This window comes from Podarcis liolepis (assembly GCF_965112155.1).
Source record: "Podarcis liolepis genome assembly, chromosome: 6".
Taxonomy (NCBI): domain Eukaryota; kingdom Metazoa; phylum Chordata; class Lepidosauria; order Squamata; family Lacertidae; genus Podarcis; species Podarcis liolepis.
Window position 1 is genome coordinate 32,566,374 of NC_139559.1, and position 17,822 is coordinate 32,584,195.

The window sequence follows — 17,822 nt, forward strand, 5'->3', positions numbered from 1 at the left end:
GTTGTAGAAAATCTACCTTCCATGGAATTTATTTATTTTTTCTGTTTGTTTTTTTTAAAGATATTTATTAAAAGTTTTTAAGATATAACAGGAATTTATTTATTTTTTTCTGAAAGGGAAGAAATGCACACCCAGGATTCCCACAAGAAGATAAATGCTTATCAGCTCCCTAACTCCAGTGAAGTGTAAAAAAGGAGCATGAATAATAAGAAAAAAAGTGTCTGGTACTACTTATTAATGAACAGTAAACTTAAGCTTAAATATGAATTCTATTAAAAAACAGACAGCATCAACCAGGCTGCGATGGTGACTGCAGGTGGTGGCCTGCCCCATACAAGCCTTACAAAATGTGAGAAGGGTATCCTTGACTTTTCCAGAACTGAAGCAACAAGGCTGTTATAATATAGGCCAGGAGGCTGTCTCAGAAGGATCAAGAGATGACGAGTCTCCTCTCCCCATGGTAGACTGTGTCAAATGTATTTCTCATTTCAACTCAAGACTCCCGGTCTTGTCAGTGTGTGTGGGCCATGTGTTTATACAATCATGTCATGCAGCAAACAAACAATCCAAGCTGTGGTTTGGGAATCTGTGTATTTCCACCAATGCTTTCTGCATGTGACTTGCAGTCACAGAGAATTCCCCCTGCTAGGAAAGATTCAGCCAAGTGAGCAGCAGACCCCCTCAATGCAACAGCCACAATGATTAAGCTGGCCCACTTTGATCCCTACTGCACAGAATCCCCCCTGAAATACACCCCAGTCTTCCTTTCTTTTCCTTGCACTCAGGAAGCTGCAGTTGCCAGTTCAGAGTGATCAAAATATCAGGGTAACCAGGAAAGTGCACGGTTTGCTCCAACACAATGAGAGCACAGACCTGCTTTTCTTCTTAGTGACTGCACTCCCCCCCCCCCCCAGCTTAACTTCTGATTTAACAAACTCAGGTTGCAAGCAGAAGTTAGACTGCGACCCGGAAATCGGTCTTACTCACAGTGATTATCAGTATGGCCTGTAAGCAGTCCCAAGGTCCTCTTGTGGCCGTCCTCATCCTCAGGACTCATATCCTCAGAATCCCATTGACTAGACATTTTGAAGAAATTGCTGCAGGCTCCATACGCACAGCACTGGTAGGCATAGGGCACTTCCAGAACCCTGGAGAGAAGAATATAGAGCTACTAGTTACCTGAAGGAACTTGGGAGGACTGTAGTTCTGTGAGTGGGGCTAGGGATTCCTGGAAGAGACCTTTCACCACACTTTAATTATGAGTATTATATGGGAGAAGCCAGTATAGTTACACAGGTATAGAACAAGCACATACACGGTCCCAGATGTTTATTTAGGTGGTCTCCCAATATTTGTGCTCCTCTGGTATTTCCTCCTTCCTGCCCCATGTTCCTGTCTCTTCCTGCAAACACAAAGGTCTATCCATTTTTTTAAGGCTGCAGCTATATCAGCTGTCTGCATCTTAATGGTTGATTTCATGACTAATACTCAGTGCCTTCTTTCCATAAACTTGGTAGAGCCTGAGTACAATACTGAGCACTCAAGAGTCTCTGATAATGTTTTGAATCCAAGGAATGTTGTGATCCATATACAGTTGTGCCTCGGAAGTCGAACGCCTTGCGAGTTGAACGTTTTGGCTCCTGAAGGCTGCAAACCTGGAAGTGAGTGTTTCAGTTTGCGAACATTCTTTGGAACCCAAATGTCTGACATGGGTTCCGCAGCTTCTGATTGGCTGCAGGAGCTTCCTGCAACCAATCGGAAGCCACACCTTGGTTTCTGTACGTTTTGGAATTCAAACAGACTTCCGGAACAGATTCCGTTTGACTTCCGAGGTACGACTGTACTGCAAAGGCACTGAACTGGGGACGGAGTGCCACGGACTCCCCATTCACATACTGTAAATACTAACGGTTGTATTTAGCTAAGTCCACCTCAGAATGAACGTGTTGAAATTAAGTTAGTCATGTCCATTAGCTTAAGTGGTTCTACTCTGAGCAGGACCAGTGCTGAACACCACATGTTGCTGGCACTTCTGCCATTGTTTTCTGAACATTACCGAGTATTGTCTTAGCTGCTTACTAATCCCTCCAGGCAGCTCATTAATCCACAGCAGACAAGACACGGCCACACAAACAGCATTTACTGTGGGAAGGCTGGATGTCATTAACTGAGGTTGGCTTTTGCAAAGGTTTTCCGCTCTGCTGAGCCCCAGGCGTGAGCCCCCTGCTTCCAAGGTCTCTGCTTGTGTGTGAGCTTGGATGATGCCAGCGACAAGACGTTCAGTGGCTCATCGATTTCTCAAGGCAGCAATGGATTCAGAGTGGGAGCAGGAAGTCACGCTTGCTCAAACCTCTGGCTGAAGAGCATTCATGGAAACGTCTAGTAAACACGGACAGCGGAAGGCAGATCAAAGCAAATAAACGAAGTCCAATCATACAGAGCCAGAAGCCAGAAATCGGAAACAAAGCTCACCTCATCTTGGGAAAGCTCTCTTTTGTGAAGGATTCAGACAGTGCAGGGTTGCCTTTAAGTTTCAGATGAGTCAGTCCGCTCAATCCAGCCAATGGCAGTGTAACCAGCTGATTGTCAGTCAAATCTCTATTGGAGAAAAAGGCAGTGGGTGGAGGGAGGGGGGACACTGGTATAGGTTAGTGAGAAGTGTGCTGGGCCCAAGAGATGAGCTTCAGGATATTTAGAATTTATATCATTACTGTTTTAATGAGGATTTTTTTAAACTTAAAAAAGGTTGGTTTATTTAAAGGATTTATAACCCACTTTTTGAGAGCCGCATCTTTTAAAATATATTTTTGTTAAACCATCCTGATAGTCCCTTGGGTGAGTTGTTGGGATATTGTTAAAAATCAATAGATCGTGTTACATAAATAAATGAAAAGAACGCAATAGGTGGCTGCTTTTCCCACACCTTTGTTCAGGTTAAGTTGTTACGAATTGGCAGGTACTTGGCTGCTTGGAGAAAAGACACAGCGTGCATTTACACCCTGATGCCAAACACCAACTCACATTGCATGGGAAAGTATTCTTCTTGCAGCAAAATGTGGCAGCAGAGCCCCAAAAGGAAAGAGCCAAGAATGCTGCATTTCTCTAGGGTAAAAATGGCAACCACTGACCAAAACATGCATCTTTAAGGCAGCAACTATTTATAGAAAACTTGTGCTCATCACATAATCCTTGGTAAATAATCTAACTTTTAGGAGATGTATTTGCTTTAAATACGGTAGATCTCTTTCCATCAAAAATAGATGTTACCAGTAAGAAAATATATAGTGTTTTAAAGCACTCCATGCACAGCGGCTGCATGACATGTCAAACTGAATCATGGATTAGTGCTACATGGACAAGGCTCCTTGTAAGGTTTCAAGCCAGTTTCATGACTCATGGTTTCAAGTTGCCTCATTTTTCAGCTAGCAATTATGCAACAACTGTTGGCCATTCACAACGAACCCCTGTTTGTATGTGACATGAAGCCAAGGAAAATAAACATCTACACATAGTGAATCTTGGTGGCTTCTCGTTCCTCTGTGATATTCAACCTATAACCTTCTCACTAGTCTTGTTTATTTTATCTATTTATTTTCTAACATTTATAAGCCCACTTTACTTCCATCATGGATCCCAAGGAAGCATACACATGGTTCCTATAAGGTCTCCCAATGAGAAACTGACCAAACAGAGATCCTGGAAGGTGTGGGCCTCTTTTGCTCTCCGTAGTTGCATTTTGTATTTTCACCAGAGAAATGTTGGAGGGTATGGTGCAGTGTAGGACTAGGACCAGGGAGACCAAAGGTAAAGAACCACTGCTTTGCTAATCAAGTTAACTGGTGACCTCAAAGAGTGGCTGTGATGCTATAATAGGAAAGGGTAGGATCTTTTATAGTATCCTGAGCTACCTGGGAAGAAGAATGGTACAAGAGTGTAATAAAATATGTAAATAGCATTATTATATTATACATTCTTCCCAGGCTAGCCAGCAAGTAGCTTTAATACGTGATTCACCCACTGAGGATGTATGAGGGGAAGTTATTCTGCTGAATGGCAGAAAGATTCCAAGTATAGGTTGAATTATCACTAAGGAAAGAGAGGCCAACAAAGTTCACTATGTGTAGCTGATTGTTTCTCAGTATAGTTGCTCTGTTAGCTTCGCCGGCAAAAGGCACGATCACTTTTATCTTTTCCACACAATAAAAAAGCGAGGCTTTTCTCCAAAATGCCAGACGAATAGCCTCAGGCCCACAGACAGATTTCATGCACTCCTTTTTGTCCCACACGTTGCAATATAATAGTGCGGTGAGACATTTATATCACATCAGCATAGTGATCAGATATGCCTTTGTGGCCCTGCAGGCCAGTGGCTCAAGCAGTTTGTGTCTACCCTGGCTCCACACTTCCCAACTGCAATGACTGTGGGACCAGTGTGGGTTGTGTTCTCAGCACAACAGAGTTCCAGGAGTCAGCAGAGGCGTGCCCCACGAGAAAAGTACCTACTTTCCCCAGGAACGCTTCCTGTACTTCTGCTTATGCACAGACATGTCATAATAAGACCATGGGAACAGTGGCGTAGCGTGGGGGGTGCAGGGGGGGCCGGCCGCACCGGGCGCAACATCTGGGGGGGCGCACTCGCAGCTCTCCGCCCCTACCTGGCTCACTCACTCTCTCTCACTGCAGTGCTGGCTGTGCGAATCTGATCCGAGCCGCTGGGTCGCCGCCCACTGTGGAGGGGGTGGGTGCCAGGCGTGCGGTGCGGAGAGAGAGCGAGGGACTATCTGGGGGAGGGACAGTGCAGCGGCCGCCCAGTGCAGCGCTGAGCGCGGGAGAGAACCACACCAGACCAGACCAGGCAGCAGCAAGAAGAAGCTGGCAGCGGCGGCAGGTTAGGGGTTAGGGGGTGCAAATTACTTGCCTTGCCCCGGGTTAGGGGGCGCAAATTACTTGCCTTGCCCTGGGTGCTGACAACCCATGCTACGCCGCTGCATGGGAAAATGCAGTGTCAATGAAGCACATGTACACCTGGCCCATCACTTTAGCAATCCTGCTTTGTGGTTCTTCCATAGCAGTTCATAGAATTATAGCATTGTAAAGGACCTGAGGGTCATCTAGTCCAAACCCCTGCAATGCAGGAATCTCAACAAACAGCCCCCGCCATCCAATTTGAAATCATATAGGACCCTGCTTAGCTTTGCAAATGTGCTAGCAGTTTTATTGCTGCAGCACTAGATGCTCAGTTGCTGTTTTGTTAATAGCAGGACGTGCCCCTGAATCCACCCCCTAGTCTCAAGTATTCTGTAAGGACACTGACACTTCCCCTAGCTTCCACATGCCTAGAATCTAGAGGTCCATGGCTAGATTCTCAAACAATGAAGTCCAGCAGCCTGCTGTCCCTATGCATGCTATTTAGACTTACTTTGGACAAAAGTCCATCGGTGGAATTCAATATCATCCTCTCCCAATTGCTCCATCTGGCATTCTCGTTTGCTAGATGGAACTACCCCCCTTCCAGGGGGCATGGGAAGGTGTGTGGGGAGGAGAGGAAGGGAAAGCCTCATTTTCCAGCAGCAGTCCATGCGCAGGACTTCCGCTGCTGGGGCTGGTTAGGTAAATCCCACCCCATTATCCCTAGAAATTAGGGAACGAGGCTTTTGTACCATGTACTGTTAGCCTGCCACTTTTAAGGGGAATCTGCCAGCAATACCTTTCTTTTCTTTTCACCTGATTTTCCCTTGAAAATAAGTACATGGTTTTAGTCCAGTAACAGAACATGCTGTATGGGTTATTTCAGCTAAACTCTGTTCTGTAATAGAACCAACCCTTGGCATTTAATGGTATATTATTATTTAAACAAGAAGGGACAGTGGAGCCAAGAAAGGCCTTTGGGATGTTGATGCTCCTCATCAATTCCAAAATTTTCACTGCTTGGCAGAACTAAGAACTTCCACTTGCCTGGTGTTAAAAATATTATAAAGTGATAGCACTTTTACCCTTTTAATTTAGACATTGAAAATGGATAAGCAATCAGGTTTTGGTCAGGTGAAAAGCATATTTAGCTGTGTGTAAAAGGAGATTAACTTCTTCTGCAGCACCTCAGTTTGGGGTATTTAATTTTTGACACAATGCCTACCTCTCTTACTGCCCTGGCCTGCTTTGGAAGGGAGGGTGGCATATAAATTTGACTTAAACAACAGTAATTTATCGCTGCCACTGTAACTTACAGCTTGGTGAGAGAGCGGAGGGTCACAAAGGCATCCGTGTGGATAGACTGAATGGAATTCCAGCTCAGGTCTCTGCAAGGCAAAAGTACATGCAGGGATGGAGAAAGTATGCTGAAGAGTCTGTAAGTCAGGGGTGGGGAACTGCTAGGGTTGCCACCTTTGGTTGGGCAAAATAAAGGACAGGTTGGGGGGGGATTGTGGGGCTAAACATTACTTTACCTGGTGCAGAAATGACTTCAAAGCAATCCATGACAATGACACAGGGTTTACAGTGGTTTATTCTGTGACCCACCCTCTGGCCGTGCAAAAACCCTCTTTCTAACTCTTCCTCCCTGCCCCACCCCACCCTCTGCCTGTGTCCTGTGATAACTATTGCTCTCACCCTTGGCTCTCCTCCTTGTGAACCTACCGTTTGCCTAATACCTGGTCAGGCTTTCACTCTCCTCCTCCCACCGGACCCACCCTCTGCCAGCACAGTTTGAGGATGAGGAAGAGAATAAGCTTGAACACATGAAAAAATTCGTCCCACTGGAAGTCCAAGCAGGAAAAAAAGGATAACCACATTTTTCTAGGGACGGGTAGCAACCATCCCATGGGTTGGATCTGGCACCTAGGGCTTCCCCATACAGCTTGTAGCATCCCCCCCCCCCCTTTGCAATTAGGCGTCAAAAAGCCTTCTATTGGCTCCAATGGAAAGCTTCTTTTAAGCATGATAGCAGCGCAGGAGGGCATTTTCAGGAAAAGGTTGTGCCTGGGGAAGGAAGGGTTGACCCTGTCCTTTCTGTGCACTGTGACCTCCCCACCCACCAAAGGGTGGTGGTGGAATTATCATGTGTGAATTTAGTATGAGTATGGTGTGGATTGTTATTTCAGCAGAACCTCAAAAGTATGGGCCTTAGGAATACAAGCTGGCTGGTCACACAACAGGGCTCTTGCATATAGCTTCTGAAAGATCCATGGAGGGTATGAGGGGCTGTTGTCCTCTAGCTTCAACAGGGAGAGCTGTGTAAGGAACAGCCTGAGCAGAAAGTGAAAGGCTGTGAGGTCTGCAAGATTGGGCTAGGGACTAAGCTTTGGGACAGAGGACTCTGTTCGAGAACTTGAGTAAGGAGCAGGAAAGATGACTGATGGACCATTGTTTTTACTTATTTTTAATTTCCCCCCTTTTCAGTCCAAAGGGTTGAAACGTTTTGGTGCACAAATAATCTCTTGCTCCTGGTATGCTTGTAACTCTGAGGAATGCAATACATCACAAGTCTTCTCTCTGTGTGAGGCATGCGATAGATATAGAGTGTGTGTTCATATTGTTGTAGATTTGAAGGGGACACCCCTAAACCCTAGAAATTAATAAATGGTAGGGTTTTGATTAGTTGGAGGGTTGAAGGGAAAATTGCAGGCCAGTGGAAGAACACCGGCTAAGCTTCCTTTCCAAGCCAGGGCCTCACCTGGGATAGAGGTATAAACATGACAAAAGGTGTTGATGGTCAATCTGAGAGGAATTTTTGGGCCTGGGCAGACAGAGCTTGCTATGGTGATAAGGTGTATGACTGAAGTGGCAGGAAAAGAGAGAGTTTGGAGTGAGGTGTGATGGGAAGAAAAGGGGAGAGAAGAGACTGGGATCCATCTTGGGCAGCCTGGCTGAAGGCTGGCTGGGAAAGATAACTTTGACTCCAGTGCTGCGCTGCTGTGGGGGACAAGCCCCTCTTGAAATGACCATGCTGTAAGATCTGGACTCCCTCCATGCAGACTGAAGGTGTAAATGGATGGGACTTCCGGGTTGACGCGATCTGGAAATGGCGGATTCCCTCCGAGCTCCGGAGGGAATCGGCTCTACCGAGGACGGGTCTTAGCCGCGCCGGCGACGCGGGGACCCTTAAAAACCGCAGGCGCGGATGCCTGCGGACTGAAGACTCGGTGGGTGCCTTAAGCGCCCCCCCTGATTCGCGAAGAGCCTTTTTAAAGGCTGCGGAGGGGATACGGGGGTGGCGTGGCACTGAGAGTCGATCGCTACCTCGGTGGAGCGAAGCCGCGAGCCATAACCAGAGAGCGCCGACTTCCTTCCTTGAAAATTTGGACTGAAAGAACTACCCGTGAGTAAGACGGATTGGGACTTTAAAAATTTCTACCCTGAATTAGAGACGACCGGGGGGTGTGCTAAAAGGAAGTCCGCACCCCCCCCCCTTGCAGAAGATCTAAGCAACGACATAAGAGCTAAGCTGGAGAGCCTGCCCTTGGTGGGGTGAGTTAAAAGGGACATTAACTTTCAAGATTTCGCTAAGGGAAATTTTATGCTGGAGAGTGGAGTTTCAGAAGCTTTCTTTTTGTTTTGAACTACCCCCCCTCCCGGGCTCGGGAACGTCCTGCCTTTGTGCTTGTGTAAGAGCCGCGGAGTTTGACAGCTGTCAAAGCTGTCAAACGGGCAATTTAAAGCGAAAAAAATTGCTGTTTAAGATCCCCATGGACTAAGACAAGCTACAATTGAATCAAAATTGTTGGAAACAAAGTGACAATAAGAAATTAAAGGGTTGTTGAGTAAAAGATTAATAAGTAACCAGATTCCCCCTAGGGGGAACTCTGTGAAATTACAATGGATACAATGGCTGTGGATGGAAAGTTACTAGCTGAAATCGAAAGGATGTTTCAGTTGGTGGGAACCTTACAAGAGCAGAGTTTGGCCATGAATAAACAACTTGAGACTATGACCTTGGGAACAGGCAACTCTGCTGTTTGTGTTGAGGACTTGAATGAGAAAGAATCCACAGCTGAAGGGGAAACAATATTTTCAGAGGTGGAAGAGACTAAACAAGAAAAAGAGAAAGTAACTTTGGGAAGCAACATCCAAAAGCTGACATCTGTGGAATACAAGCAAGGAGACTTTGGGAACATATCTACCACAAGTCTGCGAAAGATGCAGAAGAAGAAGGAAGAGGCCCTGGGACAATATGGAATACAGGAATTTAAAACAAAGAGGCATGATTGAGGCTTCTGTTTGGACTTTGGTTCGGAGGATACAGGCTTTGTGGAAATTTTCCAGCAGTTGATTACAAATCTCCTTGTGGGAAGAGAATATATTTGGATGCTGAAAGAGCTTTTTCCAGACTCGACGACTGACATAAAGGGCTACCAACAAGACCGGCGGAGAGGGACTGAAAGAGACTTGAAAGCCTCGGACGTGAGGAACCCAGGCTGAGAATCTCGACTTTGGACTTTCATCGGGAAGGGACAAAAACCGGGGATGGGAGGGAGGGAAGAGGAGATTTTTAGAAATTCTTAAGACTTTTAGGTTTGGTCAATAAGACTTTTAATTAAGACAAAATGAAAAATCGATGGAAGAGAACTTAAGTCCAACTTAGGAATATCAATTTTAATTACAAAAGAGGTAATAAGAAGAACAAGATGGTTAAGAGGAGAAATACCAATTTGCTGATATAATCTTGGGAATTGGGATGCACGAGGGGGGGTGGGGGGAAGTCAGGGAACAAGGTCATGGAATGAGGATTGGCTGAATTTATACATGTTTTGTTATGTGTTAGTTTTTTTGTGTGTGTTTGTTTTCATAAAAACGGAAAACCCAATAAAAATTTTTTTTTAAAAAAAAGAAGGTGTAAATGGATGAACAAATTATATTTATTAAAGCCACAACAGTCTTCGCTGCATCTTCAAGCTTCCAAAGGAGCACAAACCCTGGGTGAGTGCCTGAAATCCCCTGAAATCTTGCTTCTGGCTTGGCAGAGAGTAGGGGTGGCACCCAACTTCTGCAACAATATTTTAAATTCATCTGCATCTGGTACTTTTGCAGGCTTGGAGATGGGCCCAACACATTGAAGTACATATTCCACTCAGTGCTGCTGCTCCTTTTTTTCGGTTGGTGGGGGCAAGGTAGATGTCATCACAAGAATGGGCTGTTGTGTGTCTATGGGCTGGCCTGGCAGGCTTGTTTTGAATAGATTTTTGTACGGCTGCGTCTGCAATCATGCCCAGAGCGCACTGCCTCGCACTACTCCACTAAAATAAAAACCTCTGATGCTTCCCAGCAAGCTGTACTCACATGGAGCGCAAGGCTGTGAGCTGCCCAAAGGTGTCTGCTTCAATTTTGTGGATGCGGTTGTGCTGAAGGCCACTGCAAAGACAGAGAGGCTGAAATGAGAGAGGGAGACTTGCTTCACAGAGATCTCCATCCTCACTGGCAGCAGAAGAAAGGAGGACTGCCATGACGGTTTATTTCTATTCAGGCTTGAAAGGGGGTTCAGATTTCAAGGGGAAAGTGGATCAAGAAACAAAACAGCTCCTTGCCACCCACCCACCCCTTTCCCTGCATACTGCCTCAGGCCTGCAACAGTGTCCCCTTCGAATAAAATGTGTGCTTGAGGGAGGCAGGGTGGGGGGCGGCAGTTACAAGCACCAAGGTTTCTTTATACCAACAGTTCCCAGGCCTCTTCAGCATCTGCTCACACTATGAAGCCTGCAGGGTTCGGTGTCACCAGCTGGTGCTCCCACCCATGGGAATACCATGCAGGTGGGGAGAAGGGAACTCTTGGGAAAGCAGAGACTCAGTGCCCTCTTACTCACTGGTCTGTTTTGCCCTGACCTTCTCAACCTGAAATCCCTCAAAACTATTTTATGTTCAGTGGTGGAGCATCTGCCTTCCCTTCAGAAGGTCTCAAGTTCAACCGATGCTAGGTCAGGCTGGGAAGAGCTCCTGCCTGCAACCCTGGAGAGCCACTGCCAGCCAGAGCAGACAAGACTGAGCTAGATGGACCAACAGCCTGGCTCTGAATAGGCAGCTTCCTCTGCTGCTTCAAGCATTCATGCAAAAAGTTATACACAGGGCACAAGAAACCCAGAGACACTATTAAACCCCAGGAAGATCCTAATTAGGTCCCTGTGCTACAGCACCCATCTCCAGACTGTTTATCCACCTCCAGACTGCTTAACTTGTTGTGCAGGCTTGGGGATTCCACCTCAGCTTGCCCCAAAGCAAGAGTTACTCACATCTCTTCCAACTTCTGGCAGTGGTGGAAACTGGGTAGCTCCTCAATTTGATTGTGCGAGAGCTCACTGTGGGGAAAACAACGAAAGTTAGAACAAAGCCTTCCTTCTTGAAGGCCCTCCTGGAATGTATTTGGTTTTGAGGAAAGGAGTGGGTGTCCCCGGGCTATGCAGCTGGGGAAGCAGGAAACCCCAGAGACAGGTAATATCCTCTTTGCACCCACCCCATGCTTGGCACCAGTCCTTTCATTCATTTATATGCCCAGTTTCCTGATATTATCCCTAGATTATTCAACCCTTCCTCTGTTCAATTTAGCTTCTTTCTGTGTCCAACTCACGAAAAAAAGCCAAGAGCAGTAACTGGCTACTACTTGGTGGCTATCTAAGTTGACATATGGGTATAAAGTGTACTTCTGCATGATGCTGTTATATCACTTGAAACCAGTGTTCTTCAATCTTGTGTCCCAAGGTTGTTGCTCAAGTACAACACCTACAATCCCTGTAAAAGGAAAAGGGGCCCCTGACCATTAGGTCCAGTCATGGCCAACTCTGGGGTTGGCCGAGGGAGCTGGCGTACAGCTTCCGGGTCATGTGGCCAGCATGACTAAGCTGCTTCTGGCGAACCAGAGTAGCGCACGGAAACGCCGTTTACCTTCCCGCCAGAGCGGTACCTATTGATCTACTTGCACTTTGACGTGCTTTCGAACAGCTAGGTTGGCAGGAGCAGGGACTGAGCAACGGGAGGTCACCCCGTCGCGGGGATTCGAAGCGCTGACCTTCTGATCGGCAAGTCCTAGGTTTAACCCACAGTGCCACCCACGTCCCAATCCCTGATCATGACTGGGGATTATAGGAACCGTAGTCCAAAAACATCTGGGGTTGTATAACTGAAAAACACCACAGTTTAATTTACTGTGTGTTAGCTGAGGACTACGCAAAAGCTGTAGATGCCACTCCAGCGCCTGCGATTTTTCAATCCAGCACTTCTTTCAATATGTGCAAAAGACAAACTTTGATCATAATCCTGGATAATCTCTGCCCTTTTTTTCCACCCACTCATCACCATCATATTCTTAACCCAATATGTCCCGATACTGGTGTTCATTAAATTCAGGGATTAAGAGTGATATTCCATATGACTACAGATGTAACTGAAGTGACACAATATGATTTCCAGAAAGCCCATTAATGCTAGCTTCCTGGAATGGAGAAAGCAGAAGGGTGGAAAATGTGCCATGGCTGCCCAGTACACTTCTATGCCAGACTGGTCAGCAACAGGGAGCCATGGCTTCCTGTGTTGGTAGGAAATATGCCTGCCAAGAGCCCTAGCAAGAAAGGGAAGCGTGTTTGTAACTCACAGAACTCGTAGGCTGGGCAGCTGCTGGCACATTCCTCCAGGAAGCAAACGGATGCCAGCCCGGGTCAAAGTCCTGTAGAAGAGGAGAAGATGCAGTTAATGCCAATATATGCAAGGAAGGCCTGGTCTCTTCCCTGTTGCTAATATGAATACTACTGAGGAAGATGACTGGGATAGAATTAAAAGAGCTGCACCATGTGGGATATAGAAGTCTATCACATCTGGGGGAATAGGGCGAAAGCAGGTATGAGGTGTGTCACTGTGGTCTAAGACTATGGGGAAAAGTGAAGAATGTTCTCCCAGCTGACCCAAGAATACCCTTTGCCTAGTCAAATTTCTACAGTAACGAAGCTCTGACATAGTCTGTCCAGCTAATGACAAGCTTTGCCTGCCACAGAGTAATTCTAAAAAAAGCAGCACCATGAACGAAAGTGGAAAACTGCCTGAAAAGCATATTTGGGCAGCTCCTTCAGGAGTTTCCTTTGCACCTCACATACATTTTCCTATCTTCCAGTGGCTGAAAGGGAACCTGCACTGATATGGATGAAGAAAACACTCCAGTTATAACCTGCTGATTCCTCTTTTTCATTCCCCTGATGGAATACAGTAAATTACGTGGCATTAGAAACAGGTAAAGGAAATTTGGAGTACAACATTCCAACTCGTGTTGGTTTCCTTTCTTTAATTTTTCCCTCAGGAAATAGACAGACAACAGCCCTGGGAATTAGGATGAGCTCCCTGATGACAAGCGTGGTGGGGTTATGCAGTGATCTTGGGTTTCATATTCCTATTCCTTACATAATCTGGAGCAATGGATTCCCAGCAAACGCCTTCTCTGGAATAGCCTTGATGTTGTTGTTATGGAAGCCCCTGTCGAGCAAGAAGACACCAGGGTGGTTAAGGATTAGAACACAGAAGTATTGTTTAAACATAGAATGTCTAAAGTTAGCTTTCTCACAACATAAAATTTACTACATGGATAGTGTGTGAATCTTCACTGTAGTCCATTGCATTTGTGAAGATGTGGCAAGAAGCTGTCACCACTTATATTTTCCCTCCTGTTGTTTGCATACATGCTGCAAAACAGACACATGTCCATGATTACCATATTTTATTTCTTAATATATGCACTTCACCAATTCTCTATGAAGCTCAAAGTAATTTAGCCTCTTTACAGCGAATGTGCATGCATATCAATTTTTTGAGATGCAGAGATAGGACAAAACCATTTAATGAAGCCAAACTGAATTAGCAGCATTGGTCAAACCTGACATCACAAACAGCAGTTATAATATAAGCAGAATATATGCAAATAAGTACAAAAGACACCCCCTGTGCTCTTGGCAAGCTAATAACATAAGCTTCACAGTCTAGACCCCTATCCTGGGACACAGTAATCTGGTGGGAACCAGTGCAGCTGAAACACCCCAGATATGTGGACTTTGGAAACTGGAAACACTGAGACAGTGCATGCCACTCCCAAATTAGGACCATCTGAACACACCCTAAGGGCTGAGAAGCCTATTACCCACAATGCACGTCTGTTTCCTGGAAAGCCAGAAATTGCCCATGTCCTGGAAGAATGAATGGACCTTAGTGAGGTGGAAAATGAGAATGCTCCACTGAGGGTAATAATTAGAGCCTCAAAGCTTCTTCTGAAGGAACATAGCCCTAGAGGTGGAAAACAGCAGGGGCTGCAGAAACTGGCACAGCAAAATATGCCCATCCCATCAGTGCTGTGGGCCTTCAGCAGTTCTCTGCGGAGGTGTGTTTGTGTGCGAGTCTCATGTGTTTGGCCAAAGGCCATAGTTATTACACCCCATGGCGATCTGCCCACTGGTACCACAACTTTGGAAATTCTATTTGGCACTAATGACATCCGTGAGGCATTTATTGCAGTGCGGGGAGAGGGGCATGCTGAATTTATGAGAGGCCTGGTGAAAGAGGAATGTGCATTAGCATTTGGAATGGCAGTTCCGTCCACATTAAAGCTGGAGCCAGATTATCTCTGAGAATTCTTCCTCGAGGAAAGCAAAAGAAATGCCTTACAGCTCTTGAAGTCGGCCGAGTGTCCTAATGGCCACTGGGAATTCCACCAGCTCATTATAATTTAGGTCCCTGGGAGAGAGAAAAGCAAAGGCATCATTAAGAAAGCTAGAAAAGCTCAGCAGAGTGTGACACATTCCAAAGGGTTGGAAAAACACAGTCATTATGCACTGGAGATGAGCTTTCCAAGTATGTTTATCCAGCCACCCATGTCTGGAAACACAATATCAAAGAAATGCTGGAATATTCCCTGTTAGGAGACAAATCAGGCCTGAGTCAAGCCAAGCTCCAGAGACCTCTAGTAATACCACCATCCTGGACCCCCAGCATCCCTATCTGAGCTACTCCCTCTGATGCATCTTAGCTGCCCTTCTAGGACTTGGCATTCTACCAGTCTATCCTAGACTCACCACCACCATCCTCCTCTCAAACACATTTCTAAAACCAAGCAAAAGGAAGAGGAAATTATTTAATGCATTTTCAAACAGAGTGCTTTCTTCACAGCTTGCTTGACCTTGCCTGGTTTTCAGAGAAAAGGGGAAGCAGCAGCTGTAGCCTACAAGGGCAGAGAGCAGCTACTGCCGGGGTAAGTTATGTTATGGCTACTTTAAAGAAAACGAGAGGCATAGGTGGCCAACGAGTCATCGTCCCTCCAGTGCTGTGCAGTCAGTAACTGTCATCATCGCCAGACAGCACGGCCAATAGCCAGGGGTGATGGGAGTTGTAGTTCAAAACCAATAAAATTAAGATGATGATGCAATCTTGTTGCAAGTGAAATGTTGTGTTTTGGTGTTATGATAGTTGCTGTTACGCTATTGCTTTATTATGTCTAGAAATTGTTCTCGTGATAGTTGATTTTCTTGTTTTCTTTGTTGTAAGCTCAGGGTCGTAGGAAGGGGGACAGTGGGGCGGTCTGCCCCGGGTGCCATCCCAGAGGGAGGGGGTGACAAAATCCTCCCTGGGCGGATCGCCCCTGGGTGCACCGCATGTGCGCCGCTCCGGGTGCCCGAGCAGCTAGCTCCGCCACTGTGTAAGCTGCTTTGAGCAGTCATTCTTTTTTGTGGAAAGATGGCATACAAATAAAATGATGGTGATGGTGGTGGTGGTGATGATTAAAACATCTGGAGGACACGATGTTGTCCACCTGTGGTTTTAAGGAAAGGCTATGGCAGGCTCCCTTCACCCATTTGTTATTTGAGGGCAAAGCCACACAAGCTAGTCTTGCAAAGCACAGCTCCATTTACTCTCAGTCACTAACAGAAGGGAGACTGAAACATAATTCTAAGATGAAATACACATGCCCTCTCATTAGGAGGATATGTGAACTATGCAAGACTGGTAGCGTGCCAATGGTGTGAAAAATACATTTTTATACATTATTGGCATTTTATATATTATTGCCATTGTTACAACAAGGAATGGGGGGGACGGCACAGGCCTAAATACATTTTTGGGGGATGGTGGTGTTGGCATGCCATGTTTGTCACATGTCACATTGAGTGACTATAACTGTCATCTGAAAGCACCACTAATTCTCCAAGGGGAAATGAGATATATCATGAGTTACATGCAAGAAGGCCCCAACATTAATTATGCTTTTCAGCGGTCAGAGTGTGTTAACCCTCCTACTGTATTTGGATTGAAAATTTCAACTAATATAGTGTCCCCTCACCCCCAACTGGTTTAATTCAATTGTTGAGAGAGTGATGCCCATTTCCAGGAGAAACACTGTATTTCCAAGCCAGTGATGAAGATAGACATGAGAAGCTCCTAGCTAAACTTAACCCAAAGAATATGATGCCATCTGAACAGGGTGGGTGATCCTCAAGAAAAGAAACAGAACAAATAATTCATGCTGGATTTCTCAGGTCTGAAATGGCCAATGAGGTACTTCCTGCTGTAGATTATGTACTACCCATCACCTCATTGTCCCATTCGTAGAAGAAGCCAGCACAATAAAACACGTTGCAGGGAACTATCCTGACTCATAAATGCCATGTGACCATTTCTATTTAAATGGTAGCCCAGTGGGTTTTAATTGGTGAATATCTTAGAACTTTTGAGTAATTACTGGCTCCTGTGGATTACTTTGTAATTGCACTTAATGGATCCCAAAGTAATTACCACATGAATGGGATTGTGGTTAAAGGACAGAAACAACCATGAATTTACTCTGGGATTAAATGGGATTTGCCGTCTAATTGCCTAGTAACGCCCACTTCCCTCCTTTCTCCCCCACAACCACTGCCTCATAATTACCCTGTAACTCCCCTGTGCCCTTATCCATTGTAGGCAGGACGAGACATACCTCTTATTAGCAGTGGAAAGAAGCACCATGTAACACAAATCAGTGTCAAAAGTGTTTGCATGCAGTTAGATCCATATGCTATAACACCTACTTAAACTCAGAGGCCCCAATACAACAGACTAGTAGGTGAACGTTTCAGATAGTCACGCGCGCGCACACACACACACACACTGTAAAGGAACAAAAGAACTTCAAAGAGAAAAACCAGTGTGAAACTGCAACATTAAAAAATTCAATTCTATTCATTTGGGTCTAAGTAGAGATAATGGTATCCTGTTCCACTATAGGAGTGAATTTTCTCAGCAATGTTAAAACAATTCTGTTGTCACCAACCACTGTTGCTGCAAAGGGTCATTTTACATATATTTGAGCTTTGACTGAGCAGTCAGACTATACTTGTTGCATCCCATTGACTGTTAATTCCAACAGTGACACACACACAAACACACCATTACATCCAGGGTATGTATACCTGAAAACTGAATCACACTTTATGCAACTGAAGATAGCTCTGGTCCATGAAATCTAGTGCTGTAATGACCACAAAACTCTTTGCTCAGTGTGCTTAAGGTATTTGATTGCAGTTGAGGTAAGCATACACCACTTGTGACCAGAAATATTTCCCAATTTTTAAAGGCTTCAGTCTTCTATGACATTCTAATTTCAAACTTCACTACTACAATGGTGTTTTCTCAAGTGACACAGAAACAGGTGAGTCTTAAATGTCTCACCTGTTACAGGGAGGTGCGTAATGGGAAAGAGCCATTTTTATATTGGATGTACTATCTTCTCACTATATATTTTCCTTCAGTTACAGACGTGGACAAATGAAAACTCAGATAAAAGCACTGCTTTTGAGAACAGCCTAAGCAATACACACTGTTAAAAAAACCCCAAA

The 17,822-nt window shown here is 45.4% G+C and overlaps 1 protein-coding gene across 1 annotated transcript in view; it reads right to left on the reverse strand.

Annotated features, from left to right (window-relative positions):
• LGR6 (leucine rich repeat containing G protein-coupled receptor 6) overlaps window positions 1–17,822 on the reverse strand; it is a 147,598-nt gene that overhangs the window by 9,270 nt on the left and 120,506 nt on the right. The window contains exons 7-14 of the mRNA XM_083508556.1: window positions 14,620–14,688; window positions 13,369–13,440; window positions 12,572–12,643; window positions 11,217–11,282; window positions 10,273–10,344; window positions 6,225–6,296; window positions 2,473–2,598; window positions 988–1,148 (exon numbers count right to left, since the gene is read on the reverse strand). Of these exons, the coding sequence (XP_083364682.1) occupies window positions 988–1,148; window positions 2,473–2,598; window positions 6,225–6,296; window positions 10,273–10,344; window positions 11,217–11,282; window positions 12,572–12,643; window positions 13,369–13,440; window positions 14,620–14,688 (710 nt within the window). The remainder of the gene's footprint in view (window positions 1–987; window positions 1,149–2,472; window positions 2,599–6,224; window positions 6,297–10,272; window positions 10,345–11,216; window positions 11,283–12,571; window positions 12,644–13,368; window positions 13,441–14,619; window positions 14,689–17,822) is intronic.